Raw genomic sequence first — 19,923 nt, 5'->3', positions numbered from 1 at the left:
CCCGTGGCTTTGGTGCTCTTCTGCTTCTGTATCCAAAAGCAGGAGAGAGGAAAATCTGGCCTGTTCCTCAAATCAATAAATCAAGCATTTGCAGGGGCAAAATCTGGGGCGCTGCTTAACAATCCACTTTTCAGAGACCCGCCTCACTGAGGACACTTGGAGTTTGGCTTGCTTGATTCCATGCCTGCTTGCTCTATATAAATCTTCTCCTTGTTGCCATTGGACTTGTGACTATGTTAACCTTGGCTTTCTTGTCTCTCTCCACAGCAGAAGATCTAGAGCTGCCACCATCTGCCTTCTCTGTTTTGGGTTTATAACATACTTTGTATAACACTTTGTGGTGAAATGGACTGACTCTCTCTCTTTTTAAAAAATCTCTTGGGCACACAAGTCCAGCCACCCAGCGCCAAATGACTGGCCCCGCCTGAGCCCACAGGGCCTCACACCTCCCTGTAGATGGCTGCGCCCATCCAATTCCCTGGACACTACTTTTTGTCTGTATTTTTCAAAAGTGCAGCAATTCCTGAAGACCAAATACTCCCGATGGATCTCATTCAAGCGACTAAGGCAGAACACTATAAAATTACAAGCTTCTCATCTGCAGCAGATGATGGAAGCCCCGTGGTGCAGATGGATCTCAGCTGAAAACCTACCGTACTGGAACTAGGTTTTTTTGTTTTCTTAAATGCAGTGTCTTCTCTCTCCATGGAGAAGAACTCAGAGGACCAGTCTCCTCCTTCTCTTAGCCTATAGAATATATTTTTGTGTGTGATTCTTTTTTTTTTTCTTGCAACAAAGGATGCTGGAAGTACTGGAACATTCCTGGTGGTGGTAGTGGTGGTGGCTTGGGAGGGAGGGAAGAGGGAGGGGATGACAAAGGAGGGACAGCTTGTGGGTGACTGCCATCTGGGCCATCTGGATGCAAGATGGCCTTAAAGAATATCTCTTTGAGATGACAGCCCTCTGTATCCTCATAGGCTGAGGAAGAATGTGTGGGTTTGCATCTGTTTCCTCCCGTTTTCTTGCTTCTTGGTAGTTTTAATCTGAGAGGGATTAAATCAGCGCCTAGGAAGCTATTTATTTGTGGGAGAAGAGCAATTTGGGGTGCAGGGGGGTTGAGGGAAAGGTGGAATCGGACCAGAGTACGTTAAGTGAAAGTTGGTGAAAGGGACGGAAGTCTCCCTACCTAGAAGCAGTGATGTTTGCTGTCGAGAGTAGAGGAACCACATTGGCTGTCTCTGGTTTTGGGGTTGCCGGTGGGTAGTTTTGGCTTAAGCAGTGGGTGCCTGGGTTGGGCTGCAAAAAGTGCAGAAGGCTGTTGAAGTTGGGAAGCTGGGTGATGTGGAAAGTTTGTGAGGGAGGGAAGACTTGTCTGTAAATATTGCCCAAATCCTCCCATGCAGGCAGGGGAATGAAAACTCTTAAATCTGTCACTATGTACACGTGCCTTTCTTCGCCACTGTGAAAAAGCTTTGTGCCCTTGGTAGTTTTGTGTGAGAAAGGCAAAAGGGCTTGGGCTGGGGAGATGGATATTTTGGCACAGAGTAGCGCTCCTGCTTCTTCTTCTCTCTCTCTCTCTCTCTCTCTCTCTCTCCCCCTCCCTCCCTCTCCCTCTCCCTCTCCCTCTCCCCCTCTCCCCCCCCTCCTTGAACTAGAACCAGAATCCTAATTGTAATTGCCATGGTGCATCCTAGTTGAGTGAGAGAGATCAGGAATGAATCTGTCAACCACCGAAAGGGCTCATGGGTTGGGGAGAGGTGTGAAAGCATGGTTAGGCGAGGGTTACGCTGTGCACCTTAATAGCTCACCTGTTTGGGGGAGCAAGAGGAACTTAGAGGGTCTGCTTACAATCTTTGTCCTAATCTGCAAAGCAGCAGTAAAGGGGACAATAGTGACTAGCTCTGGGCACCATATTGGTGACTCCCACCTTTCTTTTTTTCTACGGAAGATGACTGCAGCATTTCCCTCCCTCCTCCCTCCCAGCCTCCCAAGCTCTGCCTCTGCCTAGTAACTGGAAGGAACTCTGTTGCCCTCAACTCCTGGGATTCTCTCCACACTAACAATCCACATTGCACAAGAGGGGGTGGGGGAAGGCCTAAAGTGGAAGATTTTCCGGTGCCTCTGATATGCTCCTATCCCAGTTTTTCTTTCCTTTTTGGGGGGAGTGGGAGGGGTCAAACATGCAAATCAGCCTTCTGAGGGAGGAGTCACTTGACTTTTTCTAATGTAAAACACTATTTCCTTTTTTATTTCCAGATAAACCAAAAAAAGCCCCTTCCCCACTGACCAATTCAATGCTGTAAGAGGGACTAATAATTCACTGACTTCTTTTGTTTTGCTTTTCCTTTGCACCCCTGGGGGAGGGGAACATCCTGCTGTTCCTTGAGTCCTGTGCTCACTCTGTAATGCTTTTAAAGTGAAATGATTTTTATATAAATAAAGTTTTAAAGTGTGTATTTGTTAAAATGGAATTGCCTTCTCCAAATATTGTTGAGTCTGTCATTTATTGTCTACATATGTGCTGCAGATGAATATCCCTGAATATTCACCAAATCAGACTGGATTCACTTGGCAAGAGTCAGACAGGCTTCTTCAGGTGAATTGTACCTATAAAGTTAACCAGAGACCCTGAAATGTCTTCCCAGTGAAGATTTTACACAGACCATCCACAGTATAGTGGGAATCGTCCACCTCCATCTACATTGCAACAAACTAAACTTTTAAACTTCCCAGTAAACTTGTCAGTAGGATGATTTCCTGTTTTGAAAGTGCCTTGTTCTTCCCTCTGAGCCAAGAGTTAGGTTTGTTTTTTTAAAAAAATAAACTATTAATTTTTAAATTAAAGACAAAATACAAGTACTGTAACATCAAACATACTGATTCAAAGAGTGGGGGAAAGAGCAATACTAGGATGGATTACAGGGAAGGGAAGAAAATTGAAAACAAGACCTTATATTAATTCATGCATCTTTTATCATCACAAGCAACATCAAGAAATCACTTTATCTCAGTATTCTAAAATATATCTTCTTCACAAACTTAATTGGACCATTAGTGGTCTTATGTTCTGTCTCTAGTTGTATTCATGTATGTCAAAAATTTAGCTCAAATAGCATAAAAATGATCTGATTTAGATCCTCTCCTACTTAACTTTTTTAAATATGTGAGATGCTCAGAGAGAGCTATACCTCGGACTCTACCAAGCCAAACAACCGAGGGAGGTGAAAAAGATTTCCATTGACTGGCTATTGACATTCTTGCTGCCCCTAATAATAGAAACTGAAGGGGCAGCAGTATTGCAGGATCACTAGAGAAAGCCCACTGACTGCCCACTTGACATGAAATGCAATGGAAGGTCCAAGCTTCTGAAAACCAGTGTTTCCTCCCTCCCTTCCTTCCTTGCCACCATTTTCCCCCCAACAGATGCTGCAACTTTGATGGATAATATGAACATGAAAAACACAGAGAAGCCTCGTTTGAATGAAAACAATGAACTGGAGTTTTGTTTAGTTCTTCAAAAGATGAAAACAGGAGTTTTGCCAACATTTGCTGTCTCTTGCAACCAGAGGGGAAAAAAGGCAGAGGTTTGAGATCAAAAGCAACAAACCTATGATGGCGCAAAAAGGCAATTAAGAAACCAAGCTAGGAGAAGAGGGATCAGCAAAGAAATCTTGTTTCCTCCCGCTTGCCGTTTCTGTAGTGGAGATGAGAACTTTTAACATGAGAGGGCTGGTTTGTTTGCCCACTTCACAATACACCTCCTAAATAATTGGAAATAAAGCACATAAATGTATTCCATCAATTCAGTTTACAACATTTGCTAAATCTTTGGTTTGTCAGGGGGATTGTTTATGTTCTCTAAACTTTCGGATCCTTAACTGCTCAAATATATGAATTCTTAAAGGCTTGATATTCAATACAGTGGTACCTCGGGTTAGGTCCGTTCTTCACCTGAAACTGTTCTTAACCTGATGTACCACTTTAGCTAATGGGGCCTCCTGCTGCCGCTGCGCGATTTCTGTTCTCATCCTGAAGCAAAGTTTTTAACCCGAGGTACTATTTCTGAAGCGTCTGTAACCCGAGGTACCACTGTATTTAGAAGCCAGACAAAGGGCTCCTCCTAAGGTCTTAGGATATCCTGGGAGGGTGACTTCAAATGTCAGACTGAAGAACATTAAAGGTAAAGGTACCCCTGCCCGTACGGGCCAGTCTTGACAGACTCTGGGGTTGTGCGCCCATCTCACTTAAGAGGCCAGGGGCCAGCGCTGTCCGGAGACACTTCCGGGTCACGTGGCCAGCGTGACATCGCTGCTCTGGCGAGCCAGAGCCGCACACGGAAACGCCGTTTACCTTCCCGCTGGTAAGCGGTCCCTATTTATCTACTTGCACCTGGAGGTGCTTTCGAACTGCTAGGTTGGCAGGCGCTGGGACCAAGCAGCAGGAGCGCACCCCGCAGCAGGGATTCGAACCGCCGACCTTTCGATCGGCAAGCCCTAGGCGCTGAGGCTTTTACCCACAGCGCCACCTGCGTCCCATCTGAAGAACATAAGTGGGATCAAATTTGGATAAATGCTTCATTAAAAATTACCTCCTAGGATTCAGTAATCTACTCTAAAAATGATACTTGGGTGGATGTCTTCCTCAGCGAAGTAATAGTTCCACTGCAGATCTAAAAGGTCCTAACCTTTTAGGTATCTGGAGGCGACCCACCAAATATGTGAAAATCCAGATGGAATGCCCCAGGAGCATAGAGAACTTTCACTGCAGATCCTACAGGAATAGTACCATCAAAAGTGTATTAATTAGGATTACATTTGTGTGTGAAGTATGTACATATTGATGTGACATGAAGCATCTATTATTTATTATATTTATTAGTTGCAGGGCTGGCCCAAAATATTTTGGCACCTGAGGCAGGCCCCCAAATGGTGGTCTCCCTCCCTGCCAGGGAAGGAGGAGTGAAGGAAGATCTACATCAGGAACAAGTGGGGAAGAAATATCAACATTGGGATCTGCTGCCCAGGTGGATCCTGTTACCTCAGGTGGTCACTTCACCTTGCCTAATGGGTGGGCTGGCCCTAATTAGTTGTTTTTACAAAATTGAAACTCAAATTGACTTACCAAAAAGCAAAAAAACACAAACAAAACAGGTATAAAACACCACTTTGAATCTATTGTGTTGGTGTGAATGTGACCATTTGGGCACAGAGTTTCATATGTGGTGTTCCAGGATACTGGCAAAGATTCTGGCAAAGAATCTTTCAAGATATCACTGCTATTCTGAACCAGATAGGTGGGTTTTTTTGGACCCAGGGCTCAAAGTCTACATCTGGGCTGTCATGCACAGATATAATTCATTTTCTACTAGCTGCCACAGGACTGGGAATTGTTCACCATGTTGATTGTAAGGTGCTGGTGGGTGGTTCTTTTATTTTTAAAAAATTTTATACCGCTCTTCATCAGTAGATCTCAGGACGGTTCATGGCACTAACTGGAAAATTAACACAAAGCCACTGTGCTCTTAGAGGAGAGCACAGTGCTCTTGCATCAGTTTGGCTCCTTTTTTGCATTATGTGATTAGTCGGGGAGGTTTCGTTAAACCTCTGGATTCCTACAGAACATTTTGGCTGGACTTATCACTAAGGCACCTATTATTTTAATATCTGACTGTTGTCCTGTGTTTTATCATGAACTTGTGGCCCTTTTTATCATATACCCTCTGGCGCAATACTCCTATGCATATTGTTTATTGTTACATTATTTTTTTCCTGTATTACTGCTGCATGCATGGATGGATGATTTATGTGTGTAACAATATAAAAAGCAAATATTAAAAGTATAAAAACCTCTATATTGGATAGTGCCAGTAAGGAATAATATCTACCCTCTTATTTAAATACACAAAGCAGTTCAGAAAGTGCTTTATGGTCTTTGTTACTGTTTTCAAAAGTCTGTGAAAAGATGAATATTTATTGCAGAACTACTTAGGTAGATCCCTGCTTTCCCTTTTTCCCCTTAAAAAAAATGAAGAACCAACTTTGAGCTATCCACTTTCTCATATCAATATCCTTTCACATCAGGAACATTTTCTTTTTGGAAATGTATGCCCCCCTGTGTAAATCAGTGAACCATATTCCTCCTTCACTCTGTTGTTCCATTTCCATGACTTTCAATCTACCCAAAGCATGATCAGAACTAAGACCACCAAGGTCATAAGGAAGGCATTGCACTATGGAAGCAATAATCGTATCTCCATCATCGGGCCACAGTGTGGTGGTATTGTTATATCAGAAAATATCATGCATAAAACTACAGAGGTGGTGCCACTGAAAGAGAGAAAACAGGACAATTTACATCCTTTCCACATCTCAGAATTGAAAATGGGATGGGGGCATTTCTCCAGATGATTACTTGGATGATTATTACTCAGAACCCATATTATTACTCGGGGGACTTGTTAAGTTTTTGTTTCTTCAGTAAACAATGTCCTGGAGTTTATCACTGTGATGATCACTGTGTAGAAAGAGGAAAGGAGCATAGGAAGACGATAACTTCACTAAGGGCCCTCCAATGCGTGCCAGCAACTGCATAGAGTGGGGTGGTTGGGTTGTGGGGTGGAAAGAGACTGGACCAACCTCTATCTGTCCATCCTGTTGAAGGGCAGCCATGGTATGCAGCATTCAAGATGGGTAGGAAATTGCAAAAAAATACAACTAGCAAGCATAGGGCTAGTTAGTGCATGAAGGGGTAAAGGACCACAGAGTTATATTGCTAAATAGACTGGGCTAGGTCACACACCCCTCTCTTCTGGAGAGGGAGGAAGTGAAGTCTCTCTATCATGCAACAATATGGACATGTGTAAGCTTGCTCCCAAACTTATAGCACATGCTTGGAACTCTATTCTGTACTTTCTACCCAAGAGTGTTATATGCCTGTATTAGCCTTGCTGCTGCATGGTACAATGCATTATTGAGACCTTGAATCTGTAAGTAAGGCATTTTAAACTTAGCAGTGTGTAGTCTGCTGATTGCAGGAGGAGTAGAACGTGGTCAGCTGCTGTGTGCAGCTGAACAGAATAAAAATGGTGCAACAACCTATATTCCTAACATAAAGGTAAAGGTAAAGGTACCCCTGCCCGTATGGGCCAGTCTTGACAGACTCTAGGGTTGTGCGCTCATCTCACTCTATAGGCCGGGAGCCAGCGCTGTCCGCATACACTTCCGGGTCACGTGGCCAGCGTGACAAGCTGCATCTGGCAAGCCAGCGCAGCACACGGAACGCCATTTACCTTCCCGCTGGTAAGCGGTCCCTATTTATCTACTTGCACTCGGGGGTGCTTTCGAACTGCTAGGTTGGCAGGCACTGGGACCGAACGACGGGAGCGCACCCCGCCGCGGGGATTCGAACCGCCGACCATGCGATCGGCAAGTCCTAGGCGCTGAGGTTTTACCCACAGCGCTACCCGCGTCCCTTCCTAACATTATACTACAGCTTAACTCTGCTACTGGGGCGTTCTCTCTGTAGGAGAGTGCACAATGCCCCACATTTTGAATCCAAGTACCCAGCTGGTTTATTTTGTTGCTCACCCACACAGGTGGGCCCACAAGGATTCATATAGCTTAGTCCGTAGAGCATGACTCTCTTAATCTCAGGGTCTTAAATTTGAGCCCAACTTCGGCAAAAGCTCCCTGCATTGCAGGGGGTGGAACAAGATGACCTTCATGGTTTTTTCCAACTCTACATTTCTACGATTCTAAGACCTATTTAATTCTCCCCACAGGAATTTCCCTGCATGTTTGCAGCCTTCAGGGGAGCCTGCACACAAGGCCTATAACAGAAGGCCTCCCCCCAGATGGTTTGTCCTCCTTAAGACAGGCAAGACCAGCCTCTTCATTAGGGTCACCCCAGGCTGATTATGAAGGACTGAGACGGTTTGCAGATCATCTTGTAATATTTATGTGGTTGCCGCCTAGTGGCCAAAAGGCAAAGGTATGCTAAAAACTGTGTAACAGAAACCAAGAAGTTAAACTAGCTATTGCTCATCTTGCTGGTGTAGCCTGCATTTATTATACATATGAATGCATTGACAGTGAGCCTAGTGAGGAGTTTGAAGATCACCAATTTCTGGCTTCCCTGCATGCCCCTTTCCACCCACACAGACACCTGCTGCTGCAGAAGAACCACTTTCCACAGTGGGATCCCACTGGGCTACAGTTTGTCTGTTGAATACCAGAGTTGTGTAGGTGCAGCAGCCAATCATCTGGATCAGTCCCTATAGAAATGTCACTCTCTCAAGAGGATTCAAAGGCCTCAGGTGCCCTTATAAAGTGATGTCTCTCTACTCCAGAATTTTTTATACTTGAATGCCTGATCTGTTTTCCAAGTAGCTCATCAAGGGATAATTGGGCTGTGAATCTTTCACCCATAAGAAACAAAGTGTGAATCTCTTGGCCCCCCAGCTGATCTTATATAAAGCCAGCAGCTCCCCTGTTCAGTTTGCCTGCTGAGATGGCCAAAGGCATAGCTATGCATAGTCAGGTCTTGGGGGTTGTAATTTGTGGCGTGTGACTGATGCTCTGAGCAGTTAGAAAAGAAAAGCTGAGTGGGTCAGTTTTTGTCAAGCTAGATCCTGATTCTACTTAAGGATCGGGCTCATGGAGTCTGTAAGCAGAATCCTTCTCTGCATGCAAACATTGTCTGCAGTAAAACAGGAGAAAAACCATTTTGACTGATTCCTTGCTCTTGACCTGAAGTCAGCTTGGCTGGTAAGTAGAGGAAGGAGTTTTGTGATTTATTTCTGCAGAGGCTACATCTCAGTGACTGCAAGATTGGCCTTGTGATTTAAGGTATGTATTCTCTCCTCTCTGATCCCAGTTTGCTATGAGGACACAAGCTTAGTTTTCTTTCATTCTTATCAGAGCCTTTCAAGGCATTTTGCTGTGGGAGGCAGAAACATGCAAACACTTTCCCCATGTAAAGTCATGTGTACATAGTACTGAAGACTGGTTTTCCTGGGAGTGAAAATACAATGATAAAAAATTAAAAGCCTAATAATTCACGCTCCTTCCATGACACCCAAAAATGGTTGCCTGAAATTTAAAGGCAGGGAAGTTAACATTTTTCTGTCCTTTCCCATGGCTACCCAAGCCTGTATCTACCTGCAGAAATTGGTTAGCTCCCAATACCACTCCTGGTAATTGACAAAACCAAAGACAATTTCTGAAAAGAAATGCTATAGGAATAAGCATGTGTATTAGGAACACATGTGTAATGTGCTTCAGCAGCAGAATGCTGTTATCAACTTTTGTTTGTATCATTTGAATTTCACTTTCATTTGGCATTCCTGGCTTATGTTCTTTCTTTGACTCAGAAGATCAGAACAAAATATGGTGTAAGTGTGCACTGTATAACATAGAAGAATCTGCTTGCATTTGTTCTGGAAAGGTTAGCCATTGAATCAAGCATGGATTAATACAGAAGATGGAGTTGGATTGACTTCCAAATTGTAGTTTTCTGATTAATATTGTTTTGTTTTGTCTCATACTTTTATCAATGTAGTTTATGTTATATACACGGAAAAGAATATGGTTCCATCTTTAAGATGATTTGATCCCTCTTCTCATTTGCATTCCTTTAACAAAGTTACATATTATGTTTAGATCCCCACTGAGTTTGACACCGGAATATTTGTTTTTCTGTTCACAATCTTACAGAGTGAAGCACATCTACAAATATTATTTAATGGGCTTGATTCTGCTTTGGGTTGTGGCAGTGTGCTTTACTAAGCAAAACAGGAAGTTGACTTTATAATGAATCAAATTATGAGTTCATGTAGCTCAATATTGTTTTTGCTGGCAGTGGGCTTCAGGCAGGAGTTGTTCCCAGCCTTTACTGGAGATGTCAGGAATTGAGCCCTAGATTTCTACATGCGCAGCATGTGCTCTGTCACCAAGCTATGGTCCTCTCCCAAATAAAGTCTTCAAGAAAATGAGTGACAACTCCAGCTTTTAACTATATGAATATTAAGTGAATCTTAATTAACTTAATTTGTAGTTTTCATGGATTGTACAAAAACTAATTCCCATTAAACGTTGCCCATGAATGTTGCATGAACAAAAGGCAACTACACTATTGGTTGCTTATCAGAGTTATCCCTCCTGGTTTTCTTTATATATTGTTTTAAAAGTATATGCTGTCCCAGATTTTTCTTACACTCCACCCAGGGTCTTTTACACAGTTCTGTTGACTAATTGCCACATTTCAGTTTCTTCAGCCTCATACGTATATTTTTCTGTCTTTCTTAGGACAAAGAAAATATAACTAAGGGTCCCTAGGACCAAAATCATAAACTCTCCTCAGGTGTTGGATTTTCTCACTCCATCCAATGACAGCTGAAAAAATAAAATTGGAAAAACAAAAAATAAATAAATAATTGAGCAGTTGCAATGGATTTTCAACTGGTGTCCCATCTTCTTTTTAGTTTTCTGATTAATGTTTTGTTTTGTCTCATACTTTTATCAATGTAGTTTATGTTATATACACGGAAAAGAATATGGTACCTTTTTATATTTTGTTTATGCTTTGATTCTTCAAGACATGAGGGGCAGGGGATTAAGTTCTCTCTGTGAAGTCTTGCAACTTGAAATCAAATGTCAAGACTGGGGAAGGAATAATTTCTGTTCGACAAGGAGCAATAGGAGTTTCTTTCCCCAGTATCTCCAAGTAGGGCTGCAAGATACTGGTAATCCTTCCTGAAACTCTGAAGAACCACTTCCAGTCAGTGTAGACAAAACTGAGCTAGATGGGAAGATGGTCTGACTCAATATAAGGCAACTTCCACTGCGACCATGCTAATACTCCAACAAAGAGGTTGGAGATGGAGGCTTGATTGAGTCGTGCCTATTAGGAACTTGGGTTCCACCAAAGTAAGATTTTGAATTGTTGAACCAATCTCAGAAGGTGATTCACATAACTATATCCCGGTGGTTTCAAAATGCTGTTGAATAGGTTTTGTGAATGATTCAACACTTGTCCACTTTGTGAGTCACTACAACCAGGCTTAACCCATCCTTGGAAAAACGTCAATAATAGGGTGAATTGTGATTTTGGAAAAAATATACAATGTCCGTTACACATCCTAAATGACCAAAAAGCCAAATCGGGTTGACTTCAGTATATGTAAATGTCTATGAATGAAACTTGAAACTTACTTGTATCATCATGAGACAGAATTATGGCTTTGTTCAAACCAAAGATAATGAAAGTGGACTCAGATGTCCTTAGAACAGCAAATGTTGGGATTTTCCATTTGGTATCTCTTTATCACCAACACATCTTTGTCTGTTTCTCTCCCCCTCCTCCTGTTTTTGATGCTGGCTGTACATGCAACACCAAGACTATGCTGAACAACACCTCAGCCCCTGAATTCATCCTACTGGGCTTCTCTGGATTCCAGGAGTTCCGGATCCTGTTGTTCTTCAGTTTCTTGGTAGTCTACCTCTTCATTCTCCTTGGCAATGCCTTGATCATTCTCCTCTCAAATATGGATGTGGCTCTACATGTCCCTATGTACTTCTTCCTGAGCAATTTCTCATTCCTAGAGATGTGCTACACCTCAGTCACAGTTCCCCGGCTGTTGGGGGACTTTCTCGATGGCCCCCAAGCCATCTCCTTGCAGGCTTGCATCACCCAGATGTATTTCTTCTTCTCGCTTGGTACTACAGAATTTTTCCTCTTGGCTATTATGGCCTATGACAGGTACTTAGCCATCTGCCAGCCACTGCAGTATCCTGTGCTCATGAACAGCTGTATCTGTGCTTGCCTAGCCTGCAGTTGCTGGCTGGGGGGCTTCCTGACCCCCTTCTTGCCCATAGCCTTCATCTCCCAGCTCCCCTTCAATGGCAGCAACCAGATCAACCACTTCTTCTGTGACACGAGCCCCTTAATTAACTTATCGACTGGAGACACCTTCATGGCTGACACAATGGTCTTTCTTGTCTCTGCAGTGATTGTGCTTGTGTCCTTTCTCCTGACTTTGACTTCTTATGCCCTGATTGTTTCTACCATCTTGGATCTCCCATCTGCTTCTGGAAGGCACGAGACCTTTTCCACATGTGCCAGCCATCTCACGGTGGTCACCATCTTCTACAGCACTGTCATCTTCATGTACCTCTGTCCACATTCCGGTCAGACTTCTGAACTGGAAAAAGTGGTATCTGTGTTCTATACTGTCATCACCCCAGTGCTGAATCCCATCATCTATACCCTCAGGAACAAAGATGTGAAAAAAGCCTTGGGAAAGGTCCTCAGCCGAGTAAAGAACACATGTCTGAAGAACACACAGAGAACTGCCCTTATTGTATTGTCATGAAGCTTGGCATACTCAAGTTGTTTGTGCATTGCTGTGAATTTGCACTGAGAATTTTGTAAATAGACAGGTATTTGTTAAATGCATTTTAGTTTATATTAAAACTACATTTCAAGGTCTTTGTAAAGAAACATGGCGGCATCCCAAAAGAGTCATCTAAAAATAATTACAAGCAATATATTATCAACACACAATTTGTGCTGAGCACTTGTCTGCAGGGGTCTTTTGTTGTTGGGGTCCATTATTCTTTCAGTGACAGAAATAAAAAACCTCATGCACTAAAGCCAGGTTAGGGAGATCTTTCCAAAGTTCAGGACATTTCTTATCTATGCAACTGTCATTTCCTGATATATTTACATTACAGTAACCCTTAGCCAACATTTGTTAGGTGTTCCACATGGGCATGATAAATGCTCCAAGCAGAACAGTCCAACTATTAGGACAGAATACTAGAAGTGATGGTGAGCATGACTGAGTGAAAAATATTAGAGCTGAGAATTTGAAATACACATTCAAGAGAAGCAGCTGCTGTTGCCTTTGCACTTCAGTATGTAGAAACCACACTGTCAGGGACTCAGGAGCAGAGGCACAGGGGAGAGAGGAAATGGAGAGCGAAGGGGAAGAATCTGAGGGCAGCGTAGGGGAGTATGACAGTGGCACGAGAGATTCCATGAGCTTCTCCAGCGAATCAGAAGATTCCCAGAGGGGGGCGCCGAGGGCCAGGGCAAGGGGGGTCCCAGGGGGGATGCACCAGAAGCAAGGGGCCAGCGGGGACTCCCAAAGCAGCAGCGGGAGATCAGGACCAGCTCCCCCACCAGAGCGTAGTGGGGGGGAAGAGTCCCATGTATCAGGGCCAGCGTCTCCTCCAGCAGGGAGAGAAGATGAGTCAGGACTGACCACGCCTCTATCGGAGAGTGAGGGAACGAAGGGGAAGTCAGGTCCAGCTAGCCTCCCCGAAGGGGGAAGCAGTGACAGGAGCAGTGTAACGGTCAGGAGAAAGGTTGCCGGCTAGGCGCGCGCACCAAGTTCGAATGTACAGGCGCGCGGGACAGCAGAAAACCCGGATTGGGAACCAGGTCCTAAAGCCCGCCGGAGGCAGGGGGAAGACTCAGGGGACTCAGCGTCAGAAGAGTCTAGAAAGGGCAAGACCCCAGTGGACAGGCGGACCCAGAGGAGGAAAGAGCAAAGGAAGAGGTGGAGCAAGGCTAGAGTCTTAAACTGGTGTCTGGGGGGAGGAGATTCAGACGGAGCTTCAGCGGTCTAGAGTTTGAGACGTAGAGCTGCGCGCCGCGGCTTTGAAATCGAAACTGAACTTCAATAAAGACTTTTGTATATAACAACGAACTGGCGTTGGTCCTTTGTGAGCTGGGACCTCGGGCAGCTCTGACACACACATTTGAATGTTCTCCCATGCATAGCCTCACCACCACGAACACATACATACACACACCTTATCAGGGAGAAGGGTTCTATCATAGTCTTCTTGCAGGCCTGCCCATTTTCTCTTCTCTGGAGTTTTCTTTATATTCAGCCATACAGTACTATCCTCTGCCACCTGAAGTGGTAAATTCCACCAGAAGCAGTACTTGTTTCTGCTGATCACGGAACTTAGCTTGCAAGGTGGCTATGGATGACTACAGTCATGAGCTGGTTCTTTGTAGTATCTGGCAAACATTGTGCAACTGCTGGTAGTATTTTTCTCTCATTGTGTATGGATTAGAGATGGGAAGGCCTGGAAAAAACTGGAAAAATGGGGGGGGGGACCTGTCCCATTTTTCCGGTCCCCCCCCAGGCCTTCCCATCTCTAGTCTGGATGCTGTAGGAACTAGCTTCCCACTTGGTGAGAGTGGGTTACACATGTCATACCTAGGATAAATGATCATTTGTAGCCACCATATTTTATAAGGGGAAGCTGGAATTTTGATTTCTAATCCCAATGCAGGGATCACTTTAGTCCTGGGTCAACCACAGGGACCCCATGTCTGTTTCCATTCCCTTCTTAGCTCCTGTAATGGAGGTGAAATGTGATGTTCTTTAAACTCATGGCAATAAGGTGAATTAATGGTTGCCAGAGTGAACTCTTCACCCCATAACTTTCTTCCTGACCCTTTTAACTGGGTCGTGCCCATGCTCAGGGTCTTTATTTTTGTTGTCAGCTTGTGGTTGGAAAGCATTGTCCATCCAGATCTAACTGGTTAGTGCCTCTGAATGGCTTGTTTTTGCCTGCCATTGTAGAATATGGCTTCACTTGCTTCCATGAGAAGCCCCATCAAAGGCTAAAAAGAAGTTGGGAGCATGCTTTGGGTCAATTCACAAATCCACATTCATTCACTTTAGCATCAAATGGGGACATGCAAGGGTGAATCAGCCACTGTAGATCTGACACCCAGACATCTGCCTAGTGTGCTGCTTTTTGACTGAGTCAGTTCACACATTCAGCTGCTAGTTATCAAACGTACAGTGAACAATTTATTTGAGTGACCAAAGCTCAGTGCATGCACAAGGATCCCAGATTCAATTCCTGGCATATCCCACTTCCAAAGTTTTTCCAAAGCAGGCTGTGAGAGAGATCTTCCTGAAATCCTCAAGGGCTACTGCTGGTCAAAGTAGACAATGCTGGGGTGGGTGGACCAATGATCTGACTGTAAATGGCAGGTTCCTATGCACTCATCTTTTTGAGTCAAAGGCTTGGAGCTTTCTGTAGAGCAATGAAAAACACTGATATAATACCAGGATTATTAGAATGGAGAACCAAATTTCTTGAATTCGCAGAGATGGCAAAATTAACAGCATCAATTAGAGGCTACTCTAATCAAAAAATTAATAAAGAGTGGGAATGCGTTAAGGAATACATGAAAAAAAGTCAGTGCTGGAGCTTAATAATTAATATGCAAAAGTTTTAAAGGCACAAGGAGATAGGATAATAATATATTAAGGATGGAAAATAAAGTGAATAACGCAACAATAACAAAAATAATAGTAGGTAAAGAAGATTGCACCCGGGTGGAGGGAAGTACTGGGCTGTGGGGGAGGGAGGTGAAGGGATTAATTGAAATTGTTAAAGATTGGTATAGGATTTAAGAGATTTAAATTTTATAAAGATTCTATAAGAAAAGCAGCAAGCAGCAAGAAATATCAAGTAAAGGTATCAGAGAGGAGATCAGTGTAAATGAAAACATGAGAATTATGGTTTTGTTACATACAATTTTATTTTGGAGTTGTCTGTTTATTTTGGAGTTGTTTGTTGTAAGGAATGTATATTATGTGAACAAAATAATAAAGGATTTGGAAGAAAATAATAATAAAGGAATAAAAATAAAAAATAAAAATAATAAAGGATTTGGAAGAAAAAACACTGCATAGTGCTAATGACTGGGCATAAAAGACGTGCTCTCTACAATACACATCTGCTGCTTTGTACTTTGAGCTCCATCTGCAGATGTTTATTTAAAAAAAAAAATACCAGAACTTTGCAAACACACACACACGTCTCACCTATGTGCCATGGTGTTCCCTAGCTACTCATTAGAGAGTCCATTCCCCGGTGTTGCAGTAAGAAGAAGGTTCATGCAACTATATTGTGAGTCACTTTTAGAGGGCAGCTCTTCCTGGGGGTTTAGAGTCATCCAGCAAGCATGACTGTGAGGAAGTGATATGATCTAAGGAGGAGAGAGCATCCCAAGCAGTATCTCTTCACTATACAAGGAGAATTTAAAGACAAGCAGAGCTGGACAACTTTGTCTTTAGAAGCATGGATGGTGAGTACTCTAAGTCTAGGGCAACTACTTTTAAAGAACTGCCACACTGAATGAAGTCTGTGGTCCAGCTTCTTCTGGACTCTTGATTTCAAGACCTGGTGGGTGTGTTGTGGCCACTAAAAGGAAGTCCATTGAATTATTCCATTTGGCCACTGGACACTGCCCCCGAAAATGGGTATGGGGAACATCCAAATGCTTAGGAGAAGGTCACCTGACACTGTGCATTAGACAGGAATGAGAAAAACCAAGGGTATGTCTTCCTAGTCTTCAAAGTCAGCTAAACATGAGAATATCATCTTTCCCACTGAAATCTCATACATACAATTTACTGCTAATAAGAACACGTAGTTTTTAGGTATACCCATCCCTGAAACACCTGTCAACCTTATTAAGTACTTGACCTTGATGAGGTCATGTTCACAACCTATGGGTTACTGATGCTTTGGGTATAGGGAAAAACACATGCCTGTCATCAGTCACATTGACAAAGGGCTGGAATTAATTTTTGCAGGGTGTGGACAATCAAAAGCAGAAAAAATATAATATCACATAACCTATGGGTTGGAAGGTACCAATCCATTTAATCTAACCGCCACTGCCCCCCCCTGCCACCTCAAGGCAACAATGGTGCATTCACAGCTATTACGTTTCAATCAAGCTTGCTTGATAAGCACTGTTGCCTTCTCAGATGATTCCAGATCCCTTTGAAAGCAAAACCTTGACATGCTTTTTTCATGCTGTGTTCTGGGGTTATTAGCTTGAGCCAGACTGAATTGTCCATGCTGGAAAAGAAAGCATCCACCCAGCCTTCTTTAGAGCTGATTTGGATATGTGTGTGTTTGGAGGTGGGGATTGCACTTTCTGAACTCAAAATGCATTCTTACTGGCCATACAGCTCTCTGATTATTCTACCTTACATCTAGATCAGTTTTGCCCCTTGGGATGAGGAGCACACATCTTTTCCCCACTTGTTTCCATATGAATCAGCCCTTAGATTTAGACATTTTTTCCTATTGTAACTTTGAAAAAGTTATCCATGAGCTCTGGCTAGGGGAGAGTTGCTTGAGGCCAGGAGTGGGGAGCCTTTGACCCTCCAAACACTATTGGACTCCAACCCCCCATCAGCCTCAGCCAGCACGGCCAATGCTCAGGTATGATGGGAGTTAGAGTACAACAACATTTGGAGGTCCACTGCTTCCCCATACCAGCTGCACACCATTAATGGCTACGAAGTGAGCCCATGAAACAAAGTAAGATTGTGTCTTGAATCCTATAACTGGTTTCCTGGGGGTGAGCCCCATTGACTTCAATCCTGAGTAGACATGTGTAGGGTTATCCTGTTAATGGATCTCACTTTACACCAAAGGTGCTACAAATAAACCATCAGATGACTGACTTCTGCCATAACAGAACCCTAGAAGGTGCGTGACCCTCTTTGTCGTGCTAGGATGACAGAGAACTTGAATCCAAACCTAAATTTGTAGTATGTCTTGAATTCCTCCTGCGTAATAATGACAGTCTGGAAGTCATCCCATTCTTAGGGGTGATTTAAAGTCTATAGGAATAATTCCCTTTAACCTTGTGAGAATAGGAACCTCGTTTTTCTAAGACCCCACCGTTGTTGTGCAGAAAAGCTTTCAGAGAAGCGTCCATAGATCACTTGGATTGTTCCCTTAGTTTTAATCCTTACTACAGGGTTGTTGTAAGTGGCCCAGAGTTAACACAAGGACTTAACATTAGCTCAGTGGCAGAGCTTCTGTTTAGCATAAGGAGAGCAATGCTGGATCAGACTAAAAGCCCATCTAGTCCAGCATTTGGTTCTCACAACGGTCAGCCAGATGCCTATGGGAAGCCTGTAGGAAGGCCTGAGCAGAACAGCGCTGAACGCCCTCTCCACTTGCAATTCTCAGCAGGTAGAACAAAGGGATAATGGCTAGTGGCTGTTGATTGGTTAGCAGCTGTTGGTTGTTCCATGTGCTACATACTTGATCCACATTGGCTCTTTAGCCACATTGCCTTGGTCACTTCTTGGTGCAAAGGGGGCTTAGAAAAACAGAGAGAAAATAAATGATGTGTGTGTGAAAGAGAGACAGAATATACCTTATTTTAAAAATAATATCTATACAAGATCTGAATGTTTAGAATTAACCTTCTGCTTTTATCCATGGGGCACAATAGCCTAACAATGCTGTGCCAGTCCTCTTAGATGCAGCCTCAACATGAGAATTGGACCCTTGTGGAAGAGTTTGTCTTGGTGGGCTTCACAGGCATCAATGAGGGGCGCCTGCCTCTTTTTGCCTTCTTCCTGGTCATGTATTTGCTGACCCTGACCGAAAATGCCATCCTGGTCCTGGTGGTGGCAACAGAAAGGCGCTTGCACACCCCCATGTATTTCTTCCTCCTCCACCTTTCATGCCTGGACATGTGGTACACCTCCCTCACTGTGCCCAAGATGCTGGCCAGCTTTGGATCTCCTGGTGGTCGAATTATCTCCTATTCTGCCTGCTTGGCCCAACTTTACCTCTTTACCTTCTTGGGCAGCACTGAGTGCTTCTTGCTGGCAGCCATGGCCTATGACCGCTATGTGGCTATTTGTGTGCCTCTACGTTACCAGGAGATGGTAGGCCGAGATGCTTGCATGCTTCTGGCTGCTGGCTCGTGGCTAGTGGGGTTCCTCACCCCAGCACTGCCCATCTACTTCATGTCCCAGTTGACTTTCTGTGGCCCCAATGTTATAGACCACTTCTTCTGTGATGCTTCTCCACTCATCATCCTCTCATGCACTGATGTCTCCCTGAAGGAGACGGTTGACTTTCTGGTCTCGCTGATGGTGCTCCTGGTTTCCTCTGTTGTCATTGTAGTATCGTATGTCCGCATTATCTCCACAGTGCTGAAGATTCATTCCGTCGGAGGGCGCCGCCGTGCCTTTTCCACCTGTACTGCCCACCTGACAGTGGTGTCCATCTTCTATGGGACACTCTTCTTCATGTATGTACGTACTAAGGTGGCCTCATCGATCAACCTCAACAAGGTGGTGTCAGTATTTTATGCAATAGTCACCCCTGTGCTCAACCCCCTCATCTATAGCCTACGTAATGCAGAAGTGAAGGGGGCCTTATATAGGGTTATTTCCAAGACAAAGCAGCTTGCAACGTGACAAGAACACAACCTGATTTCTTCTGGGGGGTTGGAGGGATATTTTGCACCATAAGCCATTCCTATCTACCTGAGAACCATCCTTAATAGCTCCCTTTGCTCCACTCTTCTTGTTCCAATCCCAGTTTAGCTGAGGGATCACAGGTAAGCTGTCACCTTTTAACCTTGGGTTGGAATTTTTGTAGATGGAAAACTATCTTACAGAATTGCTGTTGGTGCAAGATTGCTGTTGGCACGGTAACTTATCCAAATGAGAATCTATTCTAGAGTTATGGGCAGGGAGAAATTTAACTGTATATTTATGCCCCCTCCCATTTTATTTTCTGAAGAAAATGTACAACAGCTAAAATTAAAAATAAAATTTAAAAAATCCATACATCTGTATCAAAATAACAGTTAATGATATTTCAACTGATTAAACAAAAATAGCTGTACTGAACTCCTATCAACACTACATCACATTCTTCTCTGTCACTTCAGCTCCATTGCTGCTTGCTCTGAGGAGTGATATAACGGTCCTAGAAATCTAAATAAGTAAATCCCTTCCCAGAGAAAGGCATGTATCTGTGAAACCGCTGACAACACAGCTTTCTTAGCCCTACATCTTACTGACTAGACCTGGTTTTCAGTTTGGACATTTAA

At 43.6% G+C, this 19,923-nt stretch overlaps 3 protein-coding genes across 12 annotated transcripts in view; all 3 read left to right on the top strand.

Annotated features, from left to right (window-relative positions):
• CTNND1 (catenin delta 1) overlaps positions 1–2,471 on the top strand; it is a 58,264-nt gene extending 55,793 nt beyond the window's left edge. For 8 of the 10 annotated variants that reach the window (XM_079953551.1, XM_079953548.1, XM_079953553.1 and 5 more), the window contains one exon: positions 268–2,471. In XM_079953551.1, the coding sequence (XP_079809677.1) occupies positions 268–279 (12 nt within the window). In that variant the 3' untranslated portion in view covers positions 280–2,471. The remainder of the gene's footprint in view (positions 1–267) is intronic. The other 2 variants (XM_079953552.1, XM_079953555.1) reach the window with 1 other exon arrangement.
• A 6,229-nt stretch (positions 2,472–8,700) lies between these two features.
• Positions 8,701–12,432, top strand: LOC307211184 (olfactory receptor 11L1-like). The gene is made up of 2 exons (XM_079967591.1): positions 8,701–8,765; positions 11,396–12,432. Exon 2 carries the CDS (start codon positions 11,399–11,401, stop codon positions 12,368–12,370), a length of 972 nt encoding a protein of 323 aa, XP_079823717.1. The 5' UTR covers positions 8,701–8,765; positions 11,396–11,398; the 3' UTR covers positions 12,371–12,432.
• Positions 12,433–18,331: 5,899 nt separating this feature from the next.
• On the top strand, positions 18,332–19,282 carry OR6Q1 (olfactory receptor family 6 subfamily Q member 1; the record flags this gene model as incomplete). The annotated part of the gene is made up of 1 exon (XM_079950148.1): positions 18,332–19,282. The coding sequence occupies one exon, from the start codon at positions 18,332–18,334 to the stop codon at positions 19,280–19,282; it is 951 nt and encodes a 316-aa protein (XP_079806274.1).
• Between the last annotated feature and the right edge of the window lie 641 nt (positions 19,283–19,923).

Source organism: Podarcis cretensis (genome assembly GCF_951804945.1).
Source record: "Podarcis cretensis genome assembly, chromosome: 1".
Lineage (NCBI taxonomy): Eukaryota > Metazoa > Chordata > Lepidosauria > Squamata > Lacertidae > Podarcis > Podarcis cretensis.
Note: the sequence above shows the minus strand (reverse complement) of the source record. Positions and strands in the feature narration are given on the sequence as shown.

What these genes read in the sequence shown, in the direction of transcription:
- LOC307211184 (XM_079967591.1), top strand. Translation starts at nt 11,399, where the DNA reads ATGCTGAACAACACCTCAGCCCCTGAATTCATCCTACTGGGCTTCTCT.